The following is a 25,240-nucleotide window of genomic DNA, read 5'->3' as shown; positions in this document are numbered from 1 at the left end:
GAGGGTAGGGGTGCTGGGAGGACTGGGGAGTTCATCCAGCAGTTAGATTGCTGCGTTAAGGCAGGTGTTTGACAGCTGCCCTATGGTCTCCTCCACATAGCCCACTTCACCTGGAACAAGCAAACTGTTAAGGCTATAGGCAGCTTTGCCAGGGTTGCTCTGAGAATCTAGTGCCATGGGTACTGGCAAAGTAGTTCTAGCAACTTAGGAGTTTGTCTCTGGTTTGGAGCACCCCAGTCTTGCAAGGCTCAGGGCTCCTTGTTGGTGCACTTAGGTTACCCTGTCACACGTGGCCAGCTGGAAGTGGGGTAACTCATAAGGAGGCTCCTCCTTCCCTTTTTCTGCCTTAAAGTAGAAGAGACTCCTCATTTGTCTATTTGTAAGCTTCCAACTGTGTAACTGGCACTGGGCTAGGAGCTGGGGTTGCCCCAGGGGCCAAGGTATACACAGTTTTGTCATTGCAAAGCTCATCTCTAGCAAGAGCTAGAACACTAAATGAATTCACTGGAATGAAATGTGCTGAGTATTTTGCTAGAAGTGGGTTTAAGCAAAGGATAATGAGAATTACCCCCAGGCAATCCTACAAGCCAAGGGGATTGAGTTTGTTCAGGGTCATGAGCCAGGAGGGAGCAGGTTGTGGTCAAAGAACAGAACTGAGAGACTGTGGAGGCAAGTGGCAAGTGATGGGCTGGAAAGGTGGGCTGGGCACAGTCACCAGGGCCTTGTAAGTCACAGCAAGGGGCTTTCATCTTAAGAATAGTGGGAGCCCTGGAAAAGCCTTAACAGGTGTGGCATGGCTGCATTTGTCTTTTCTCTCTCTCAAGACCGCTGCTGGGAATGTGACAGTTGGCTGTTGGAGAGAAGGGGGCACTGGCATTGAGAGACCTCCAGACTGGACATGGCCCTGAGTCCAGGGGCTAACCTGGTCTTCCATGAAGACCCAAAGATGACACCAAGTCTCCCCTCCTGTGGGGCCCCGGGATTAGGGTCTGGTACCATCCCTTGGCCCCACCCAGACACGGCTCATGTGCCTATGTTGAATCTGCTCCCAAGTCCTGGCTTGGCTCTCATTCCAGATCTTAATGATTCTCTGAGTCCAGTCTCAGGTGAGGCCTCAGGCCTGGTGTCTGAAAACACCCCCAGACCTGATGACAGCAGAGCCATCGCTCCAGCCTCCCTCCAGATCACCCGTTCTTGTTCTGGTGAAGCCCTGGACCTGGATTCCAAGGATGTCTCCAGGCCTGACTCACAGGGGCGCCTCTGTCCAGCCTCAAACCCCATTCTGAGCCCTAGCTCTACTGAGGCCCCTCGTCTGAGCTCTGGGAACCACCCTCAGTCAAATTCTGAAGATGCCTTCAAGTGCCTCTCAAGTAAGATTTTCGAGTTGGGTCAGAGAAACTCCAACCCTTCTAGGCATGAATTAAACCCATTTATAAGGCACCATTCCAGAGAAGGTCTGGTTCCGGGCCACTGCATCTCTAGGCCAAGCTCAAAAGCACTCCTTATTCCAACCTCAAACTCTTCTCTGGACCTTGACTCCAATCCGTTGCTCAACATGGGCTCAAGAAACACCTCCATGCTGAACCTGAATGTAGCTCCAGATTCTCATGGGACCCTAATCCCAGACACAAATGAGACCATCACTTTGGCTTCACATAATATCTCTGAGTCTGTTTCAAAAGGAGCCTTTAGTACCACCTGGAGCACAAGTTCAAAGGAAACCATGAATGTGGCTTCCAACGGCCACCCCAGATCTGATTTGAACGTGACCATCACTCAAGCCTCGTATGTGACCCTGATTCCTGGCTCCAGCGATGGTTTCAGCCTGCATTCCAGCACCCATGGGCCCAACTCCACCATCTCTCCACCCTCATGCATGACTCTAATCCTGGGTTCCAATGAGACTCTGAGCCTGGACTCCAGCCTCCTGTTCAGCGACACCTCCACCTTGACGCTGAGCAGTCAGCAGGATGATGCCAAGGACAACAGCATCCACACTGTGCCGCTGGAGGAGAATCTGGAGAGTTGGAGTGAGATGGCCAGCATTAAGGTGGGCCAGTTCCCGCTGGGATTCCCCACCTCCAACCCCGCAGGCAAGGACGCCGTGACCTTGCAAGGCATCCCTGAGGGTAAGGCCAGGGCCGCAGCCCTAGAGAGAGCACTGTCCTGGAGGAATTCTGTCTTCAGACTCTTAGGGCAGGGAGAGGAGAAGGAAGGAAGGGGACAGCAGGCAGTTGATAACATATGATTTATTAATTCTATACTAGACATCTAATAATCGGCCTCTGCTAGCAATGTGACTTGGGACAAGCTAATTAATCTGCCTGAGCTTCAACTTCGTTGACTGTAATATCAGTATATAGCCGGGCGCAGTGGCTCACGCCTGTAATCCCAGTACTCTGGGAGGCTGAGGCAGGTGGATCGTCTGAGGTTGGGAGTTTGAGACCAGCCTGGCCAACATGGTGAAACCCCGTCTCTACTAAAAATACAAAGAATTAGCCAGGCGTGGTGGTGCATGCCTGTAATCCCAGCTACTCGGGAGGCTGAGGCGGGAGAATTGCTTGAACCTGGGAGGCAGAGGTTGCAGTGAGCTGAGATCTTACCATTGCACTCTAGCCTGGGCAACAAGAGCAAAACTCCATCTCAAAAAAGAAAAAAAAAATCACTGTATAATACTTCTATTCTGTCCAAATTATGTCTATTGTATCAACAAACTATCCCTTCCATTCAAAATGTACATCTTTTTCTTCCTTGATACATTTCAGACCTGGCTTCTCAGGTCTGAGCAAGGCCTTGGGGTCCTGTCTGGAACCTGTGCCTCCCTCCTGATTTGTAGGATTTCTGTAAGTTAATCCCCTGTCAGTTTCTGATGCTGTAAATATCTTTTCTTAATCAATTTTTATTTGTCCATGTGCCAATACTATATTAAGATTTTTTAAAAAGGACCATGGTTTTGTAAATAGGTGTTCATATCTGATGAGAATCCTATTTTTTTTTTTTTTTTTTGAGTGGGAGTCTCATTCTGCAGCCCAGGCTGGAGAACAATGGCTTGATCTTGGCTCACTGTAACCTCTGCCTCCTGGGTTCAAGTGATTCTCCTGCCTCAGCCTCTTGAGTAGCAGGGATTACAGGTGCCCACCACCACGCCCAGCTAATTTTTGTATTTTTAGTAGAGACAAGGTTTCACCATGTTGGTCAGGCTGGTCTTGAACTCCCGACCTCAGGTGATCCGCCCGCCTCAGCCTCCCAAAGTGCTGGGATTACAGGCTTGAGCCACCACACCCAACCGAGAATCCTTTAAAATTGTCCTGAAAATCAACTTAGCTATTAGTAGATAACATTTTATTTTATTTTATTTTTTGAGACAAAGTCTCACTCTGTTGCCCAGGCTGGAGTTCAGTGGTGTGATCATAGCTCCTTGCAACTTTGAATTCCTTGACTCAAGAGACCCTCCTGCCTCAGCCTCCCGAGTAGCTAGGACTACAGGTGCACACCACACCACCACACCTGAGTAATTTTATTTTTTTATTTTTTGTAGAGATGGGGCCTTGCTATGTTGCCCAGGCTGGTCTTGAACTCCTGGCCTCAAGCTATCCTCCCACCTCTTCCTCCCAGAGCTCTGGGACTACTACAGGCATGTTCCACCATGCCCAGCCTCTGTACATTTTAGAATGCATTTCTAGGGTTTCTTAGGGATTTTTTTAGGGCCTCAAAAAAATCTTGCTGCATTTTTTAAAGAATGTTATCAATTTATTCACCTATTCACACTTTCCTTTACATAGGATATATGCTTTACTAGGATTTAAAAAATTCTTCATAGAAGTCTAGTGCACCCTGGGTTGGGTTAATTATAGATACTTTCTAGTATTTTTTTTTTTTTTGAGATGGAGTCTTGCTCCGTCACCAAGGCTGGAGTGTAATGGCATGATCTCCACTCACCACAACCTCCGCCCCCTGGGTTTAAGTGATTCTTCTGCCTCAGCCTCCCGAGTAGCTGGGATTATAGGCATGTGCCACCACGCCCGGCTAATTTTTTGTATTTTTAGTAGAGACGGAGATTCACCATGTTGGCCAGGATGGTCTCAAACTCCTGACCTTGTGATCTGCCCACCTTGTCCTCCCAAAGTGCTGGGATTACAGGCGTGAACCATCGCGCCCAGCCTATAGTATCTTATTTTCTAATAAAATTTCTACTTGTTATTGATGATGCTGATGATCTAGAGGAACTTTGTTTTTGCAAGTTTTTCTTTTTTTGAAAAAAAAAAAACTTTGTGGAGATATAACTGTAAACACAATTTGCTCTTTTAAAGTATGTAATTTAATGGCTTTTTATATACACAGAATTTTGCAACTATTGCCACAATCAATTTTAGAACATTTTCGTCATCCCTAAAAGAAATGTTGCACCCCTTAGACATCACCCTCAACCCATGCCAGCTCTCAACCCAGACCTGGGCAATCACTAATCTACTTTCTGTCTCCATAGTTCACCTATTTTGGACATTTTATATAAATAGAATCATGTAATATGTCATCCTTTGTGACTGGCTTCTTTCACTTAGCAGAATGTATTCAAGGTTCATCCCCTTTGTAGCATGTATCAGTACTTCATTCCTTGTTTTGGCTACATAATATTCCATATATGGACACACCACATTTTGTTTATGTCAGTTGATTGCCATTTGGGTTGTTTCTATCTTTTGGCTATTTTTTTTATTATTATTTTATTTTATTTAATTTTATTTTATTTATTTTATTTTATTTTATTTTATTTTATTTTATTTTATTTTATTATTTTATTTTATTTATTTTATTTTATTTTATTTTATTTTAGATGGAGTCTCGCTCTGTCTCCCAGGCTGGAATGCAGTGGCACCATCTCAGCTCACTGCAAGCTCCGCCTCCCAGGTTCACACCATTCTCCTGCCTCAGCCTCCTGAGTAGCTGGGACTACAGGCGCCCACCACCACGCCTGGCTAATTTTTTGTATTTTTAGTAGAGACGGAGTTTCACCATGTTAGCCAGGATGGTCTCGATCTTCTAACCTCATGATCTGCCCGCCTCAACCTCCCAAAGTGCTGGGATTACAGGTGTGAGCCACCACGCCCGGCCTTGGCTATTTTATTTTTATTTTGTATTTTTTTGAGATGGGGTCTCACTCTGTCACCCAGGCTGGAGTGCAGTGGCATGATCTCTGCTCACTGCAACCTCCACCTCCCAGGCTCAAGCAATCCTCCCACCACAGCCTCCCAAGTGGCTAGGACCACAGGTATGCACCACCACACCTGGCTAACTTTTGTATATTTTGTAGAGGCAGGGACTCACTATATTGACCAGGCTGGTCTTGAACTCCTGGGATCAAGCAGTCCTCCCTCCTCAGCTTCCCAAAGTGCTGGCATTACAGGCATGAGCCACCATGCCTGGCCAATTTACTAATATTTTTTCTTCTATTCTGTTGGTCGCCTTTTCATTTTCTTGATGGTGTCCTTTGAAACACAAAAGTTTTAAATTTTGGCATTGTCCAATTTGTCTAATTTTTCTTTTATTGTTTGTGCTTTTGGTGTCATATTTAAAGAAACCATTGCCTAGTCTAAGGTCATTAAGATTTATGCCATGTTTTCTTCTAAGAGTTTAATAATGTTAGCTCTTACTTTTAGGTCTTTGGTACAATTTGTGTTAATTTTTGTTTATGGTGTGAGGTGGGGGTTCAGCTTCATTATTTTGCATGTGGATGTTCAGTTATTATTGTCATATAATTCACAAGCCATATAATTCACCCATTTAAAATGTGTCAGCCAGGTGTGGTGGCTCATGCCTGTAATCCCAGCACTTTGGGAGGCTGAGGCGGGTAGATCACTTGAGGTCAGGGGTTCAAGACCAGCCTGGCCAACATGGTGAAACTCTGTCTCTACTAAAAATACAAAAAAGTAGCTGGGGCCGGGTGCCGTGGCTCATGCCTGTAATCCCAATATTTTGGGAGGCCGAGGCAAGCAGATCACAAGGTCAGGAGTTCGAGACAAACATGACCAACATGGTGAAACCCCATCTCTACTAAAAATACAAAAATTAGCCAGGCATGGTGGCGCGCACCTATAATTCCAGCTACTCAGGAGGCTGAGGCAGGAGAATTGCTTGAACCTGGCAGGTGGAGGTTGCAGTGAACCAAGATTACACCACTGCACTCCAGTCTGGGCAACAAGAGTGAGACTCCATCTGAAAAAAAAAAAAAAAAAAAAAAAAATTAGCCGGTTATGGTGGCACATGCCTATAATCCCAACTATTTGGGAATGGCTTGAAACTGGGAGGCAGAGGTTTCAGTGAGCCAAGATCACACCACTGCACTCCAGCCTGGATGATGGAGTAACACTCTGTCTCAAAAAATAAATTAAATAAATAAATAAATAAAATAAAAAATAAAATGTGTCATTTGTGGAGTGCAGTGGCTCATGCCTATAATCCCAGCACTTTGGGAGGCTGAGGCAAGAGGATTGCTTGAGCCCAGGAGTTCAAGACCAGCTTGGGCAACATAGGAATAACCTGTCTCTACAAAAAAACAAAAATAAATTAGCCAGACATGGTGGTGTGTGCCTATGGTCCCAGCTACTCCGGAAACTGAGATGGGAGGATTGCTTGAGCCCAGATAGTGGAGGCTACAGTGAGCTGTGATCGTGCCACTGTACTTCAGGTTGGGCAACAGAGTGAGACCTTGTCTTTAAAAAAAAAAAAATAAGTGTGATTCAATGGTTTGGGTTATATTCCATTTTTTAGTGCTTCTGTTTTTGGTGCCATATCCAAGAAATTGTTGCCAAATCCAGTGTCATGAAGATTTTTCCCTGTGTTTTATAGTTTTAGCTCTTGTTCGTTTTTTTTTGTTTTTTTTTTTGAGACGGAGTCTTGCTCTGTTGCCCAGGCTGGAGTGCAGTGGCGCGATCTCGGCTCACTGCAAGCTCCACCTCCCAGGTTCAGGCCATTTTCCTGCCTCAGCCTCCTGAGTAGCTGGGACTACAGGTGCCTGCCACCACGCCCAGCTAATTTTTTGTATTTTTAGTAGAGATGGGGTTTCACCACGTTAGCCAGGATGGTCTCGATCTCCTGACCTCATGATCCGCCCGTCTCGGCCTCCCAAAGTGCTGGGATTACAGGCGTAAGCCACCGCGCCTGGCCTAGTTTTAGCTCTTAAGTTAAATTTTTTGAGTTAAATTTTGTATATGTATATATATATATATGGTAAGAGTCCAAATTTATTCTTGTTTTTTATTTATTTTATTTATTTATTTTTTTTGAGACAGAGTCTCGTTCTGTTGCCCAGGCTGGAGTGCAATGGCATGGTCTCTGCTCACTGCAACCTCCACCTCCCAGGTTCAAGCAATTCTCCTACCTCAATCTCCTGAGTAGCTGGGACTACAGGCACCCACCACCACACCCAGCTAATTTTTGTATTTTTAGTAGAGACAGGGTTTCCCCATGTTGGCCAGGCTGGTCTCAAACTCCTGACCTCATGATCTGCCCACCTTGGCTTCCCAAAGTGCTGGGATTACAGGCCTGAGCCACAGCGCCTGGCCCATTTATTTATTTATTGAGATGGAGTCTGGCCCATTTATTTATTTATTTATTTATTTATTGAGATGGAGTCTTGCTCTGTCATCCAGGCTGGAGTGCAATGGCATGATCTCGGCTCACTGCAACCTCTGCTTCCCAGGTTCAAGCCATTCTCCTGCCTCAGCCTCCCAAGTAGCTGGGCCTACAGGCATGCATCATCATGCCTGGCTAATTTTTGTAGTTTTAGTAGAGACGGGGTTTCACCATGCTGGCCAGGCTGGTCTTGAATTCCTGACCTCAAGTAATCTGCCTGCCTCAGCCTCCCAAAGTGCTGGGATTACAGGCATGAGCCACCACAGCCGTCCCAATGTATTCTTTTTTAATTGAAAAGTTTTTTTTTCGGCTGAGTGTGGTGGCTCACGCCTGTAATCCCAGCACTTTGGGAGGCTGTGGTGGGCAGATCACCTGAGGTCAGGAGTTCCAGATCAGCCTGGCCAACATGGTAAATCCCCCTCTCTACTAAAAATACAAAATCTGCTGGTGTGGTGGCACACTCCTGTAATCTCAGCTACTTGGGAGGCTGAGGCAGGAGAATCACTTGAACCCTGGAGATGGAGGTTGCAGTGAGCCGATATTGAGCCACTGCACTCCAGCCAGGGAGACAGAGCAAGACTCCATCTCAAAAAAAAAAAAAAAAAAAGCTTTTTTTTCAGGCTGGGAGCGGCGGCTCACGCCTGTAGTCCCAGCACTTTGGGAAGCCAAGGTGGGTGGATCACCTGAGGTCAGGAGTTTGAGACCAGCCTGGCCAACATGGTGAAACCCTGTCTCTACTAAAAATACAAAAATTAGCTGATGTGGTGGCTGGGGCCTGTAATCCCAGCTACTTGGGAGGCTCCCGCTTAAACCCGGGAGGCGGAGGTTGCAGTAAGCCAAGATCGTGCCACTACATTCCAGCCTGGGTGACAGAGCGGGACTCTGTCTCAAAAATAAATAAATAAATAAATAAAATAAAAATAAAAAAGTTTCTTTTTTTCCAATTTTTAAATTGTGGTAAAATATACATAACAAAATTTACCATCTAGGCCAGCACAATGACTCATGCCTGTAATACCAGTGCTTTGAGAAGCCAAGGCAGGAAGATCACGTGAAGTCAGGAGTTTGGGACCAGCTTGAGCAACATAGCAAGACTCTGTCTGTATAAAAAACAAAAAAATTCTTACCATCTTTTTTTTTTTTTTTTTTTTAAGATATGATCTTAGTCTGTTGCCCAGGCTGGAGTACAGTGTCATGATCTTGCCTCACTGCAGCCTCCACCTCCAGGGCTCAAGTGATCTTCCTGCCTCAGCCTCCCAAGTAGCTGGGATTACAAGCACGTGCTACCACACTCAGCTAATTTTTTTATATTTTTAGTAGAGACAGGATTTCACCATGTTACCCAGGCTGGTCTTGAACTTCTGGGCTCAAGTGATCCACTGCCTCAGCCTCCCAAAGTGCTGAGATTACAAGCATGAGCCACCATGTCCAGCCAAACCTTACCATCTTAAACATTTTAAAATTATTATTATTTTTTAGGGTCAGGGTCTCACTCTGTCACACAGGCTGGAGTGCAGTGGAGCGATGATAGCTCACTGCAGTCTCAAACTGCTGGGATCAAGTGATTCTTTCACCTCAGCCTCCCAAATAGCTACGACTGTAGGCACACACCACTACATCTAGCTAATTTTAATATCTTGTAGAGAAGAGACCTCGCTATGTTGCCCAGGCTGGTCTTGAACTCCTGGCTCAAATAATCCTCCTGCCTTGGGTTCCCCAAGTGCTGGGATTTCAGGCATAATCCACCACACCTGGCCCTATCTTAACCTTTTTTTTTTTTTTTTTTTTTTTTGAGATGGAGTCTCGAGTGCAGTGGTGCGATCCTAGCTCACTGCAACCTCTGCCTCCCAGGTTCAAACAATTCTCCTGCCTCAGCCTCAGTAGCTGGGACTACAGGTGTGTGCCACCATGCCCGGTTTATTTTGGTAGTTTTAGTAGAGATGGGGTTTTACCTTGTTGGCCAGGTTACTCTCAAACTCCTGACCTCAGGTGATCCACCTGCCTAGGTCTCCCAAAGTGCTGGGATTACAGGTGTGAGCCACCATGACTGGCCAGCCATTTTTAAGTGAACAGTTTAATACAGTGGTATTAAATATATTCATAATGTTGTGCAACTATTGGCACCATTTCCTCTCCATAACTCTTCATCTTGTGAACCTCAAATTCCATATGCATTAAACAATAGCTTCCCATTTTCCAGTCCCCCAGCCCCTAGCCACCACCATTCTACTGTTTCTATGATTTTCACTACTCTAGGTACCTCATATAACAACTTCATTCTTTTGCATGTGGATATCTGGTTTTTCTTGCTCTATTTGTTGAAAAAACCGTCCTTTCCCCAGTGAATGTTCTTAGTATTCTTGTCAAAAATAGACTGACCATAAATGTGTTTATTTCTGGGTACTCTATTTTGTTTCATCGGTCTATATGTCTGTCCTTATGCCAGTACCATGCTGTTTTGATTATTATAGCTTTGTGGTATGTTTTGAAATCAGGAAGTATGAGTTCTTCAGCTTTGTTCTTCTTTCAAGTTTGTTTTGGCTATCAGGGCCACTCTTTGCTTTTTTAATAGGAGCGTTTTGTCCACTTGCATGTTTAAAACAATGTATTTTCAAATTATAGTAGCCTTTTAAAAACTTTTTTGGGGTATAAGATGGATCAGTAAAATATGTAAAGTGTGCTAGTCATCTCAATTATACAGCTTAATGAAAATTTATAGAAGTATACACTGTGGTAGCTACCACTCAGATCAAGTCCCAGAAGCCCAGAAGCTTCCCTTGTGTCCCTTTCCAATCATTATCCCTTCTTCTGGGGCAAGATTTCTCAACTTCGGCACTATTGATATTTTGTGTTGGGAAATTCTTTGGTGTGTGTGTGTGTCTATGTTGGTGGTGGGGTTGGGGGTGCTGTTCTATGCATTATGAAATGCACCCATCCCTAGACTCTACTTCGTAGATGCTAGTAGCAACCTCCCATTGCCACCCTCAAGTTGTAAAAACCAAAATGGTTTCCAGACATTGCTGAATGTTCCATGGGGGTTGGGGGGACAACTGCTCTTGGTTGATAATCACTGCCCTGGAGGTGACAATTCCGATTTCCATCACCATAGACTAGTTTTGCTTATTCTTAAACTTATTGCCAATAGAATAATACTATATTTACTGTGTGTGGTTTTTTTGTTTGTTTGTTTGTTTGTTTGTTTTTTTAGATGGAGTTTCGCTCTTATTGCCCAGGCTGGAGTGCAATGGTGCGATCTCGGCTTACTGCAACCTCTGCCTCCCAGGTTCAAGTGATTCTCCTGCCTCAGCCTCCTGAGTAGCTGGGATTACAGGCATGCACCACCATGCTTAGCTAATTTTTTGTTTTTTAATTTTTATTTATTTATTTATTTTTTGAGATGGAGTCTCACTCTGTTGCCCAGGCTGGAGTGTAATGGTGCAATCTTGGCTCACTGCAGCCTTCACCTTCGGGGTTCAAGCAATTCTCCTGCCTCAGCCTCCTGAGTAGCTGGGATTACAGGTGTCTCTTACCACTTCTGGCTAATTTTTGTATTTTTTTTTTTTTTTTTTGAGATGGAGTTTCACTCTTGTTGCCCAGGCTGGGGTGCAATGGCATGATCTCGGCTCACCACAACCTCTGCCTCCGGGTTCAAGCAATTCTCCTGCCTTAGCCTCGTGAGTAGCTGGAGTTACAGGCGTTAGCCACCATGCCTGGCTAATTTTGTATTTTTAGTAGAGACAAGGTTTCTGATGTTGGTCAGGCTGGTCTTGAACTCCCAGCCTCAGGTGATCCACCTGCCTCAGCCTCCCAAAGTGCCAGGATTACAAGCGTGAGCCACTGCGCCCGGCTGTATTTACTGTTTTGACTCTGGCTTCTTTAGTGCAACATTATGTCTGTTGGATTCATCCATATTGTGTATTTCAATAGTAGATTGTTTTTTGGTGTTCAAGTGTTTTTGGTGATCTGCACACCTCAGCCTCCCAAAGTGCTGGTATTACAGGCATGAACTACCACGTCCGGCCCTGTTCACTTTTATTAACTGTGCTTAGAACAGTACTGGTCATATAGTAGGTACTTAAAAATAGTATTTATTTGTTTGTTTATTTATTTATTTATTTATTTATTTTGAGACAGAGTTTCGCTCTTCTTGCCCAGGCTGGAGTGCAGTGGAGCAATCTTGGCTTACTATAACCTCTGCCTCCTGGGTTCAAGTGATTTTCCTGCCTCAGCCTGTTGAGTAGCTGGGATTACAGGCGCCCACCACCATGCCCAGCTAATTTTTGTACTTTTAGTAGAGACAGAGTTTCACCACATTGGCTAGGCTGCTCTCAAACTCCTGATCTCAGGTGACCCACCTGCCTTGGTCTCCCAAAGTGCCAGTATTACAGGTGTGAGCCACTGCCCCCGGCCTTAAAAGTATTTTTTAAATGATTTTAAAAAACCAACCTAGGGCTGGGCATGGTGGCTCACACCTGTAATACATAGCACTTTGGGAGGCCAAGGCAGGAATATTGCTTGAACCCAGGAGTTTGCAACGAGCCTGGGCAACATAGTGAGACTCCCATCTCTACAAAAAATGTAAAAATTAGCCAAATGTGGTGGCGTGGGCCTGTAGTGCCAACTAGTTGGGAGGCTGAGGTAGGAGGATCACTTGAGCCCAGGAGGGCGAGGCTGCAGTCAGCCATGATTGCATCACTGCACTCCAGCCTGGATGGCAGAGCAAGACCCTGTCTGCAAACAAAACAAAACAAAACAAAACTTAGAGAAAAGTTGAGCTGGATGTGGTGGCTCATGCCTGTAATCCCAGTACTTTTGGAGGCTGAGGCGGGCAGATCACTTGAAGCCAGCAGTTCAAGGCCAGCCTGACCAACATGGTGAAACCCTGTCTCTACTAAAAATACAAAAATTAGCCGGGCATGGTGGCACACACCTGTAAACCCAGCTTCTCAGCAGGTTGAGGTGGGAGAACTGCTTGAACCCAGGAGGTGGATGTTGAAGTGAGCCGAGATTGGCGCCACTGCACTCCAGCCTAAGCGACAGAGTGAGACTCCATCTCAAAGAAAAAAAAAAAGTTGAAAACGTACTATAAATTTTTTTCCCTGAATCATTTCAGAATAAGTTTCCAAATGATGCCCCATCACCCCTGAACTTCAGAGTGTACTTCTTACAAAAAAGGATAAAATATAACTATCACAATCGAGTAATTAATACTGATACACAGCTACCATATAATCCTCAGGCCCTATTCAAAAGTCACCAATTTTCCCAGTAATGTTCTCTACAGCAAGAGGATCCAGTTCAGAACCACTCATTGTACGTTTTTTCTAGTCTGATCTGTCTCCTGCAGTCCTCAGCCTTTCTTTGACTTTCCTGTCCTTGATACATTTGAAGATGACAGGCAAGCTATTTTTGTAGGATGTGCCTCAGTTTCGATTTGTCTGATGCTTGCTCATGATTAGATTCAGGCCATGCATTTTTGGCAGGAATAGCACAGAAGTGACGCTGGGTTTTTCTCATTGCATCCTGTCTGGTGCCTCATAATTTTGATTTGTTTGTTACTGATGCTGTTTGCTTTCATCACTTGAGTAGGATGGTTGCTGCCAAGGTTTTCCAGTGTGAAGTCAATATTTACCCTTTTGTAGTAAGTATCGTGTGGTCAGGTACTTTGAGACTATGTGAATATCCCATTTCTCATCAAACTTTCAATTTATTTATTTGTATAGTATGGACTCAAGGTTTGTTAGTTTATTCAATGGGCTATAATCCGTTTTTTTCACAATTTATTGTGATACTCAACTTTTTCTCAATTTGATCAGTGGACTCCCCTTCAAGCAAACTTTTGTAGAGACCAGCCTGGCCAACATGGCGACAGCCCCGAGCTCTTTTTTCTTTTTTTTTGAGATGAAATATTGCTCTGTTGCCCCAGCTGGAATGCAGTGGCGCAATCTTGGCTCACTGAGACCTCTGCCTTCTGGGTTCAAGCAATTCTCCTGCCTCAGCCTACCTAGTAGCTGTGATTATAGGTGTGCACCATCATTGCCCAGCTAATTTTTGTATTTTTAGTAGAGGTGGGGTTTCACCATGTTGTCCAGGCTGGTCTCAAACTCCTGACCTCAGATGATCCACCCGCTTTGGCCTCCCAAAGTGCTGGGATTACTGGCGTGAGCCACCGTGCCCGGCCCCCATCAGCTCTTTTTTTTTTTTTTTTTTTTTTTTTTTTTTGAGACGGAGTCTGGCTCTGTCACCCAGCCTGGAGTGCAGTGGCGCGATCTCCGCTCACTGCAAGCTCCGCCTCCCGGGTTCACGCCATTCTCCTGCCTCAGCCTCCCGAGTAGCTGGGACTACAGGCGCCCGCCACCACGCCCGGCTAATTTTTTTGTATTTTTAGTAGAGACGGGGTTTCACCATGTTAGCCAGGATGGTCTCGATCTCCTGACCTCGTGATCCGCCCGCCTCGGCCTCCCAAAGTGCTGGGATTACAGGCGTGAGCCACCGCGCCCGGCTCATCAGCTCTTAAAAAAAAAAAAAAAAAAAAAAAAAAAAAAAGCATGCTTTTCTGTCCCTTTGACATTTGACATGTCTTTATCATTCAGGTGTCTCAGGTTCATCCTGGACTTTCCCTGCTTGAGTCCTGGAATCAACCTTTTCTCCAAGGAGCCTTGTTCCTTTTAGTGGGGAAAGGTATTTAGAAGCTAAGATCTTGGTGTCAGCTGTGTTCACTACAATTGGGGTATCTCTACTTCTCCATCCTCCAGCGTCCTCTGGTGGTCGAGAATCTGAAGTTCCAGGTTTTCATAGGCCCCAGTGACCTTGTCCTCAGAAGGAGAAAGATCCTCTCTCCTTTGGTGTTCCCCTCAACTCCCTTAAATAAACGACTCTATTGGTCCTGCCCAGTAAGTTTTCATCCCTGGACCAATCGCTGTGGCTGGAGGCATGGGACACTCTTAGGAGTGGAGCTTGGGTCCCAGGCCCACACCTGTCTGAAGAGTGGGTGCTGGGTATGTCTTGAGGAATCCAGCTTCACCTAGCTACATGGAATAGGGTGCACCCAGGAAAGATGAGGCTCTTTCACCAAAAGAAAGTGAAGAGATTGGGGCTGACAGAACAGCAGATGCCTCTCATAACAAGTAGGTGTTTAGCTATGAATTGTGATACCTGCTGAAAGAAGAGATTCGGACAATGCACGACAAGACCATAGTGGCCTTTGCAGAGCCCCAGGGTGGGGGTGGCCTTTCTCAGGACTGGCAGGCAAGCCTAGGCCTGAAGGAGAGCCTTAGTGGGGCAAGGAGGTATGGCGAGCAGTGGCCCGGGTAGAGGGAACCACCGTGCAAAGGCCCTGAGGGGAAATGTGCCCAGTTCTGGAAGGAGGCTGGTGTGGCCAAAGCATAGTGAAGCAGGCAAGTGGTGGGAGATAAGGCTGCAGAGGAGGGCAGGGCACAGCCGACCAGGCAGGGCATTGAGGGCCTTGGCAAGGATGCTGGCTTTGTGCTCAATGAAATGCAGTGTCACTGAAGGATTTTAGGGAGGGGGCGACATGAACTGACGTACACTGAAAAGCTCAGTGTAGCCTGGGCGCAGTGGCTCACACTTGTAATCCTAGCACTTTGGGAGGCCGAGACGAGTGGATCACTGGAGGCAGGAGTTCGAGACTAGCCTGGCCAACATGGTGAAACCCCATCTCTACTAAAAATACAAAAATTAGCCGGGTGTGATGGCGGGTGCCTGTAATCCCAGCTACTTGGGAGGCTGAGGCAAGAGAATCACTTGAACCCGGAAGGTGAAGGTTGCAGTGAGCCGAGATAGCGCCATTGCACTTGCACTCTAGCCTGGGCAATAAGAGTGAGACTCTGTCTCAAAAAAAAGGAAAAGAAAAGAAAAGAAAGCTCAGTGTGGCTGCTGGGGTGGGGTAAGGATTGGAGGTGCCTAGAGGGGGAGGAGAGAGATGGCATGATGGCATCCTAGGTACATCACAGCTTTATCCACCTTCTCATTGAAATCGTGCCCTGCAGGAGCCTTTGATGAAGTGACCTCATGCCTGGTGAAGGTGCCAGAGAAGACAGAAGGTGGCAACAACATGGCTCTGGTATGCCTCCTGCCCAACCCCTAGCTGACTGTCCTGGGATACTTCCATCCTGCCAACCCCCTACCCCCCAGCCCAGCAGCCTCCGCATTCCCTGTGCCTCTGCCCAGCTCTCCTTTTCTCCTTAGCATTCATTGCCGTCTGATGTGCCATATGCTTTGTTTATTCATCTTCTTTCTTGTTCATCTCCCCTACAAGGACATATCCTCCATTACTCGGGCATTTTTGTCTGTTATTCACAGCTATAACTTCAGCATCTAGAACAGTGCCTGGCACATAATAGATGCTCCATAAAATATTTTTAAACAATTGAATGAATTGTGAGAGGGGCTCTGAAAGGGGCAGAAAGTCTAGAAGTGGCCTTTTTTCAGGACAGTCAGGCCCAACCCAGGTCTGGGCCATGTGGCAGGCTCAGGAGGCCCAAGAAGACCAGTCCAGCAGGTGAGGCACACTTGCATCTGCAGGACTTGGAGATGGCCAGTGGGGAAGACTAGACAAACCAGTGGACGTGAGTGCGACACAGGGAGTGTGGACAAGGCTGCTTGATGGACACAATGTGGAGGAGGTGGGGGATCCATCCAGGCCCAGACATGCAGGAGGCAGGCCCTACCTTCAGGCTGTTCAGGGCCAAGCTTCAGTCCCTGGGGCAGTGCAGGGCGGAGATGGGGAGAAGTGACTGGACTAAGAGGAGGCCCTGCATTCAGGTAGCATTTATCCTCATCCCATGGCGTCCTTCTAGTTGTCCACTGTGTTCCTGCCATGCTGGCCTTTTTCTGTTTCTCACACACACCAAACTCATTCCTGCCTCAGGGCCTTTGCACGTGTTTCTTCTGCCAGGAAAGTTCTATAAAATGGGCACAACAAAGCTGAAGTGAGGCCCATGCCAGATGATATGCACAGCACCTACCATGGCGCCTGCAAAAAGAAGACTTTTTATTGATGTCATAGGGGCCAAGGGAAAACGTCCCCTTCATCCTCTGAAGGTTTGCTGAAAAAAATCAACTCACAAAGGCAGATTAATTGGAGAAAATGTACACACATTTATTAATGAGTACATGGAGAGAAGCACAGAGTGATTACCTGCCCCCCAATGAGGGCTCAGAAACGTATATACCATTTCGAGGTTACAGAAAAAATGAGGGCTTGGATCCTGGCAAAACAGGTTATAGGAGGCGGGAGAAGAGGAATTTTTTTTTTTTTTTTTTTAAGGCAGGGTCTCGCTCTGTCACTCAGGCTGGAGTGCAGTGGTGCAATCTTAGCTTGCTGCAGCCTTAACTTCCCAGGCTTAAGTGATCCTCCCATCTCAGCCTCCTGAGTAGCTGGGATTACAGGCATGAGCCTCTGTGCCTGGCCCTGGGCTATTTTTTTTTTAATTTTTTGCCTAGAGGTGAGGTCTCATTATGTTGCCCAGGCTGGTCTTGAACCCCTGAGCTCAAGCCATCCTCCTGCCTAAGCCTTCCAAAGTGCTGGGATTATAGCAGTGAGCCACCACACCCAGCAAGAGAAGAGGAATTCTGTTGAGGAGCAATAAGGGATTAGTAGCAAGAATTAATGGATCAGGAACAGAGATTATCTTGTGAAAGGGTCTGTTCAGATGTGGTTACATTCTTGGTCTTACAGGGAAGGGAAGGAACAACAGTTGATCTCCTTGGTAGATCTGGATCTTAGGCAGATAAGGAACTTCGACTTCATCTTGTACTTTGGGAGAGATCAGAGAGACCTGGAAGCTTCTTCAATTCAGCATGTCCAAACACCATATTGTGGGGTATCAGTTTCTGAGCCCTAACACTGTCATTCAACACATTTAATTGAGCCTCTACTATGTGCCAGGCACTGTTTCAGGCACTAGGAATACAACAATGATGTGACCTGACATTCTAGTTTGGGGAGACACACAGGCCTTCCCCCTAGTTCTTTGCATAGCTAGCTCTTGTCATTTAGGACTCAGCCCAGGTGTTAACTCCTCTGAGTGGTCTTCTCTGACTGTTTGGATTAAATTAGCCATCCATCTATCATCACTCTTACAGTTTAAGTTACCTATTGCTATTTAACAAACCACCCCAGAATTTAGTGGTTTAAAAGTTCACTCTGGGATAGGGATGGTGGCTCACACCTGTAATCCCAGTACTTTGGGAGGCTGAGGTGGGAGGATCACTTGAGGCCAGGAGTTTGAGACCAACCTGGGCAACATTGTGAGACCCAGTGTTTACAATTTTTTTTTTAAGTCAGAGTTTTAGCTCTTGTTGCCCAGGCTGGAATGCAATGGTGTGATCTCGGCTCACTGCAACTTTTGCCTCCTGGGTTCAAACAATTCTCCTGTCTCAGCCTCCCAAGTAGCTGGGATTACAGGCACATGCCACCATGCCCGGCTAATTTTTGTATTTTTAGTACAGACAGGGTTTCATCATATTGATCAGACTGGTCTTGAACTCCTGACCTCAGGTGATCTGCCCACCTCGGCCTCCCAAGTTGCTGGGATTACAGGCATGAGCCACTATGCCCAGCTACAAAAATTTACAAAAAAAAAAAAAAAAAAAAAAAATCAGCTTGGCATGGTGGCCCAGTAGTCCTATGTAGTCCATGTAGTCCTAGCTACTCAGAAGGCTGAGACTGAAGGATTGCTTGAGCCCAGGAATTCGAGATTATAGCAAGCTGTGACTGCATCACTGCATTCCAGCCTGGGTGCCAGGGGCATTAGAATTGGAAAGGCCCAATTTCTCATGATTCTGAAGTTTGACTGGGCTTAGCTGGGTGGTTCTTCTGCTCCACAGTATAGACTGAGATCACTCAGTGGGACTGGAATATTCAAGATGACCCTCTCATTTTCCAGGGCCTCTCTTCGCATGGTCTGTAATCATTGTCTTTTAGCCTGGGCTTCCTTGCAGCACAGTGGCTGAGTTCCAGAGGGAAAAAGTGGAAGCTTCCAGTTTCCTTAAGGACTAGTCCAGGAACTGGCCCAGCATCACTTCTACATTATTCTGCTGGTCAAAGCAAGTTGTAAAATGAGCCAAGATTCAAGAGGAATCTGTCCTTTGGATAGGAGGAGCAGAAAAGAACTTGCAGCCATTTTCAATGTGCCACACACCTCATCAAATTAACTTGTATTTTCTTCTTTACTATATGAAGCTAGTTTTCTTATTTCATGGTCATTGTTTATTTTCCTTCTTCTCCCTTAACATGATGAGAATGGAGAGATTAGTTGGATATTGGTTAATGTGTTCTCTCTCTCAGGTAGCAGAATGCCTCAATCTGACTTGTATGTACTGGGAGACCCATATGAAGTGTTACTAATGGTGCAATTTCAGGTTGAGGGATTGGGGCCCTTTCTGTCCCCTCCTTAGTTGACTGGAGAAGGGGGGAGTACTTTGCAGTCCCTCATATCTGGTCCTCTTCCAAATGCTGGCATTCAGGATTAACTCCTCCAACCCCTCAATATTCTCCAATCTTTACCCCACCCCAAGTTCCCCTTGTGGGGACCTCTCATTTCTCTTGCACCAATGCTGGCTTGCCTGTAGGTGTCGGGTGGTTAACAGTGCTGTATGGGCAACCCCTGAGGACTGCGCTCAGTGGGGCTCTCACTCTGAGGTTTTGCCCTCTGCTGTCCCCTAGGTTGAGAATGTCACCACCCTTCAGAAGAGCCAGAATCTGCTGGAGGCAGAAGGAGAAAAGAAGACCATGATAAAGAAGATTATGGTGGGGGAGCCACAGGCGGGTCTGTGGCATTGGGGTGGGAGGGGGCAGAATTCCTGAGTCCACCCACTGATGAGACCGCAGGGGTGGGAGGTTGAGGTAGGAAGAGGACGGGATGAGGAGGCAGGACATCGGGAATTGAGTCTCAGCTCCACCTCGAACTGCCCTCCACCTACACAGAGGGAGCTCAGGCAAGTTCTGAGCCTCACTCTTTTCATCTCACAGATGGGTGTGATAATACCTGTGCCATTGGCTTGTTGGGAGGACACAACCCAATGCTTAGTCTACAGTAAAGGCTTGCACACCCAGAAGCAGTTCTTATTACTTAATACATTCTTTTCCCAGCAATTCCTTCTGGTGGGCAACTTTAGGCAGTTTCCTCATCATTTTGATAAATACAGTCACTCCACCAGAATGGACTGGGCAGGAATAACCACTGAATAACCACTGAAGCTTCCAAAATTATATTTGTGTTTGTGTACTTTACAGAGACAACCAAAAAAGTCCTTGCCCTCCATACCTTCATTTAACTAACATTAATTGAGCATCTGCTGTGTGTAGGTGCTAGATCAAAAATGAGAAGCAATTAGAAGGACATACTTTATTCTGAGACAGGGTCATGCTCTGTCACCCAGGCTGGAGTGCAGTGGCGCCATCATGGCCCACTGCAGCATCAAACTCCTGGGCTCATGGGATCCTCCCGCCTTAGCCTCTCGAGATTTGGGACCACAGGTGTGTGCCACCACACCCAACTAATTTTGTATCTTAAAGAAATGGATATTTGGCCACGTGTGGTGGCTCACGTCTGTAATCCCAGCATTTTGGGAGGCCAAGGCAGGTGGATCCCTTGAGGTCAGGAGTTCGAGACAAGCCTGACCAAAATGGTGAAACCCCATCTCTACTAAAAATATAAAAAAAGCTTAGCCGGACATGGTGGCACGTGTCTGTGGTCCCAGCTACTCAGAAGGCTGAGGCAGGATAATCGCTTGAGCTAGGGAGGCAGAGGTTGCAGTGAGCCGAGATTGTGCCATTACACTCCAATCTGGGTAACAGAGCAAGACTTCGTGTCAAAAAAAAAAAAAAAAAAAAAGAGTTCAAGATGAACCTGGCCAACATCATAAGGTCTCATCTTAAAAAGAAGAAAAAAAACCAAAAAAACAAAAAAACATTTTAAAGGAATGCAACTGGGCAGTTTTCAAGGGCCACACATAGTGGTTTTTGCTTTGGAGCAGTTCCATAGTTTGAATATGCCTCTTGGAGGCCAGGCATGGTGGCTCATGTCTTTAATCCCAGCATTTTGGGAGGCCAAGGCAGGAGGATGGCTTGAGCTCAGGAGTTTGAGACCAGCCTGGGCAACATAGCAAGACTCTGTCTCTACAAAAAATAAAAATACTTAGCCAAGTGTGGTGGCATGAGCCTATAATCCCAGTTACTTGGGAAGCTGAGGCGGGAGGAGCACTTGAGGGGATGCTGGCTGCTGTGACCTGCTCCTTGTGACGGGGGCAGCCTTGGCCCTGGTGGCCTGCAGTAGCCCTGTCCTCATCGGCCCTTCTGTGGCCCCCTGTTCAGAGGCAGATCCAGGAGGAGCCACTGGATTCTCTCTCAAGCTCCGTCCGCAAGCAGGCCATGGAGATCCTGACCCAGCTGAGGTGTCCATGGCCCTCTCCCTGTTCCCACAGCCCCTCTCCTCTCTTCCTCCACTTCTGCCTCCCTCCATCTCTTCGCTGTACCCTCCCCCAACCCGCCCCCACCCCTTGCCCGGTGCCTTTTCCCCTCCCCTTACCCAGTCCCTGCGCTCCTCAGCTCAGCCCCCGTCTATAGCCATAGGGCCCCTCTCTCACTCCATTTCTTTGCTTTCCGCCTCTTCTCCAGCCACACCCAGCCCACCCTGGGCATGCGGGAGAGGTCGGAGCTGGTGAACGTGTGTGTGCACAGCGTGTTCTCCCTGCCCTCCGTGCAGGCGATGCAGGAGAAGGACGAGGCCAAGGCTGAGACCATCCAGGTGAGGCGGGGCCTTCCCAGCAGGGCCTCAGGGCTGGCCCATGTTCTGGGAGGAGATATGGAGCTGCATCCTCTGGCTCATTGGTCTGTGGCCTTGGGCAATTCAACTGACTTCTGTTGGTCTGAGTAGGTACTTGATAAATGGTGAAGGGATGAATCATTCAAATAAAGACACCCAGCTAGGCACGGTGGCTCACACCTGTAATCCCAGCACTTTGGGAAGCTGAGCCGGGTGGATCACGAGGTCAGGAGACTGAGACCATCCTGGCTAACATGATGAATCCCCATCTCTACTGAAAATACAAAAAAAAAAAAAAAAAAAAAAAATTAGCCGGGCGTGGGGGCAGGCGCCTGTAGGCCCAGCAACTCAGGAGGCTGAGGCATGAGAATGGCTGGAACCCGGGAGGCAGAGCTTGCAGTGAGCCGAGATTGCGCCACTGCACTCCAGCCCGGGCTACAGAGCGAGACTCCGTCTCAAAACAAAATGAAGGCCGGGCGCGGTGGCTCACGCCTGTATTCCCAGCACTTTGGGAAGCCGAGGCAGGCGGATCACGAGGTCAGGAGATCGAGACCATCCTGGCTAACACGGTGAAACCCCGTCTCTACTAAAAATACAAAAAATTAGCCGGGTGTGGTAGCGGGCACCTGTAGTCCCAGCTACTTGGGAGGCTGAGGCAGGAGAATGGCGTGAACCCGGGAGGCAGAGCTTGCAGTGAGCCGAGATCGCGCCACTGCACTCCAGCCTGGGCAACAGAGCAAGACTCCGTCTCAAAAAAAACAAACAAAAACAAAAACAAAAAAACCAAAATGAAACAAAACACCCATCCTGTCCACTTCTGGGCCCTGCCCTATGGGAGGGATGTGGGCAGATGACGGCATGGCCAGGGGAAGCGGCCAGGATTGGGAGGGGCAGGGCTGAGGCTTAGGCTATAATGAAGACAGACTGGGGGAACTGGGGCTGAGGCCTGGAGAAGCAGAACCTCAGGGGGCTCTTGTGAGCATCTTCAAACCTCTCCAGGCGTTCCTGGGAGGAGGGGTGGAGGTGACCCTCAGGGTAGGATGAGGGGGAGTGAGGGTCAGTGGGGAAGGTTAAGGCAAAGGGTTTTAGCGCAGGGTGCAGCACATTCATTCATCACTTCATTTAGCAAATAGTAACTCAGTACCTACTCCATGCTGAACTCAGCACAGGAGCCTTACAGGTGAGGTGAGTGTGGGGGAGATGGATGGTATCAAATAAATAAATACGAATAAGTGCAAAATTACACCAATCATAAATGCTGCAAGCCAGAAGTACTTGGTGCTATAAAGAGCCTGCAATGGTGGGGCAGAGGGGAGGGGAAGGCCTAGATGGGGGTCAGGGGTTGTGATTGTGAAGCTGACAGGTTAAAGAAGAGCTAATTAGCTACAGACGGTGGCAGAAGGAATAGCATTCCAGGCAGAGGATGACAAAGTGGCAGTGTGACTGGAGCCCAGAGGGTGAGGTGAGAGTTCTGGGAAGTGAGGCTGGAATGCCAGCGACCCGGAGGTGGTGCCCTTGGAGAAGACTGGGGTTGCGGGGGTGACTGAAAAAAGGAGGCAGCCCTCTTGTAGTACCAGATTTAGCCAGCAGAGGACAGTGCTGCATAGTAATCTGCAGAGATGGGCAGGAAGGAGGAGGCAGGTGGTGAGCCAGGCTTTCTTGGTGGTTGTGGTATAACCCCAAGGACCACTGGCTTCAAGGTGTGTGCAGACTCAGGAAGTCTAGACAATAACAACCTAGGAGGCACACTTAGGGAGCTGGCAGGACGAGGGGAGGCAAAAAAGAGAGGGTCTTCTCAGAGTAACTCAAACCCACTGCCCAGCCTCGTGTACATGTAATGCTGGTAACCATAAGACAATTCTGGGATGGTGGTGTGGGTAAGGGATGAGAAACCTAGGCAGGAAAGAGATGGCTTCCTTAAGGGGCAACTTGGAAAACGTATTTGGGCCTAGGAGAAGCAATTCAAAAAAGAATCAGAGCATTTCCCCGGAGATGATGAAAGTAAGATTGGCTCTTTCATTGATCCAGCTCTTGCGGTTCCAGAGCATTTTCTCATCCATCCTCTCATTTGCTCCTCATGACTTGAAACTTCTTGTTCTGTGATCTTGGACAAGTGTCCCTGTCCCTTCATTTGTAAAATGAGAAAAACAATTTGTGGACAAGGTGGCAAATCACCAGGTAGCCACCTGGTCCACGGTAGATTCTCAGTATATGCTGGATCTCCGCTTCCCCCCTCTTTAAGGTAGAAAGTGCAGAGATAATAATTAGCAATTTGTTGAGAAGGAAACTGTAACCCATGAGGGGAAGTAATTTGCCCAACATTACACATCAAGTTAGTCTCAGAGGTGGGACCAGAAAGCAGCTTTCCTGGGTCTTAATTCCCCCTCCTCCCCTGACCTACACCAGGGGCCGCCTGGGGTTGATGTCCACTCCAGAGGTGCCTTAGTGGCTTGGTCCTCCTCCCATCCACAGACTCTTTACCATCAGACCCTGGAGGCCCTGCAGACACTGCTCAAAGCCCTCTTTATCGAGGACCCCACTCCTGCTGGGCTGAAGAGCATCTTGGAGGTGCGGAAATGGGAGCGGCAAGGGAGGGAGGAGAGGAAGGGTGGAGGGAAGAGAGAAATTGGTGCAGGAGCAGTGGAGGCCAGACCTAGGAGTGATTTGGCTTCAGGATGTCATCTTGTGTGAGTGTTCTGCCTCCCTGTCTGTCTCACAGACCCTGTCCCAGACTCCTGCCTCTCCCCACTCTCTCCCCATCCCCCCACTCTCTAAATGGCTGCCCATGGTTATAGCTGCCACCATCTCTGTGCTCTTCCCATGCTTGTCCCTGCGTCTCTCTTCTGTCTTCATGACTCTTCACTTTTCATCTCTCTCCTCATTGACTTCCTTCTTCCCTATAGTCTGTCAGTCCTATTCTGAACTCCATCTCTGCCTATACCCCAAGAAGAGGAGGAGGGCTGTGGTGACCTTTATACCCTCTCTGGAAGCTTCCTGCTGATGGGTGAAGGCTGGCCTGTCCACCCAGCAGCAGGGGCTGTCATCTAACCTGTAGTTCTGAGTCTTGCTTTTGATCCCACAGGCCCTGGGGCCTTGGATGAACTCTGGGAAGGCCCATGAGCGAGCACGGGCTGTGAACAGCAATGTCTCTGTGTTGAACCACATGCTTCTAACTCTGCCTTTCTTTGTGAGTGGCCCCTGGGAGGGGTGGACACTCTTAGGGAAAATCTTCCCACTTCTGAAGGAGCCTGTACCTCTGTTCAGGGATTCCCAGGTGGCTCTTGCCATCTTCAGAGGGCTGTCCTATCTGGGCCAGACTATCCACCTGTGTTCACCATTTAATGTATAGCATTATTGAACCTATAACACTCAATCCCTAAGATTGCAATACAAACAGATGCCCTTGGGGTTCCCGGCGCTGGGGCTTCTGCTGGGGAGACTCATCCTTCGCATTGGGGATCCTGATGAGGAGATTGGCTGTGAGGCTCTGGACGGCATCATCATCCTCTACACTATTCTGGAGCTTCAAAAACGTAAGCCCTATCAGAGTGCTTCTGAAGGAAGTCTTCTGAGTTGTTGCTCAGTCTGGATTCAATAAAGAATCAGCTGGAGCCTTGGCATTAAGGCACTGGTGGGAGATGGGGGAAACCAGCACAGGGCCAGATGGGGACTGTGGAAACTGGTGTGAAGCCCAAGACCCCAGAGAACCAGGGGACAAAGGCTACAAACAAAACTATTTTGATTTAAGCAATCTTGCTTTTTCTCATCCTTCCAAGCTTAGTTTGTGACTGTCATTTTCATATTCCCTTAATACTATG

General features: G+C 47.4%; 1 protein-coding gene across 14 annotated transcripts in view; it reads left to right on the top strand.

Moving 5' to 3' along the window:
* Positions 1–25,240, top strand: part of MROH7 (maestro heat like repeat family member 7) — an 80,008-nt gene that overhangs the window by 16,853 nt on the left and 37,915 nt on the right. For 11 of the 14 annotated variants that reach the window (XR_010130900.1, XR_010130899.1, XM_055349744.2 and 8 more), the window contains 8 exons: positions 825–2,129; positions 15,642–15,715; positions 19,322–19,405; positions 20,972–21,051; positions 21,275–21,404; positions 23,895–23,990; positions 24,505–24,609; positions 24,820–24,955. Coding sequence is in view for 12 of the 14 variants with exons in the window: in XM_055349744.2 (XP_055205719.2) it covers positions 899–2,129; positions 15,642–15,715; positions 19,322–19,405; positions 20,972–21,051; positions 21,275–21,404; positions 23,895–23,990; positions 24,505–24,609; positions 24,820–24,955 (1,936 nt within the window). In the remaining 2 variants the exon portion in view is untranslated. The remainder of the gene's footprint in view (positions 1–824; positions 2,130–15,641; positions 15,716–19,321; positions 19,406–20,971; positions 21,052–21,274; positions 21,405–23,894; positions 23,991–24,504; positions 24,610–24,819; positions 24,956–25,240) is intronic. The other 3 variants (XM_063698370.1, XM_063698369.1, XM_063698368.1) reach the window with 1 other exon arrangement.

The sequence above is a fragment of the Gorilla gorilla genome, chromosome 1 (genome assembly GCF_029281585.2).
Source record: "Gorilla gorilla gorilla isolate KB3781 chromosome 1, NHGRI_mGorGor1-v2.1_pri, whole genome shotgun sequence".
NCBI lineage: Eukaryota > Metazoa > Chordata > Mammalia > Primates > Hominidae > Gorilla > Gorilla gorilla.
The sequence above is the reverse complement of the archived record's forward strand: the minus strand, read 5'-3'. Positions and strand labels throughout refer to the sequence as shown.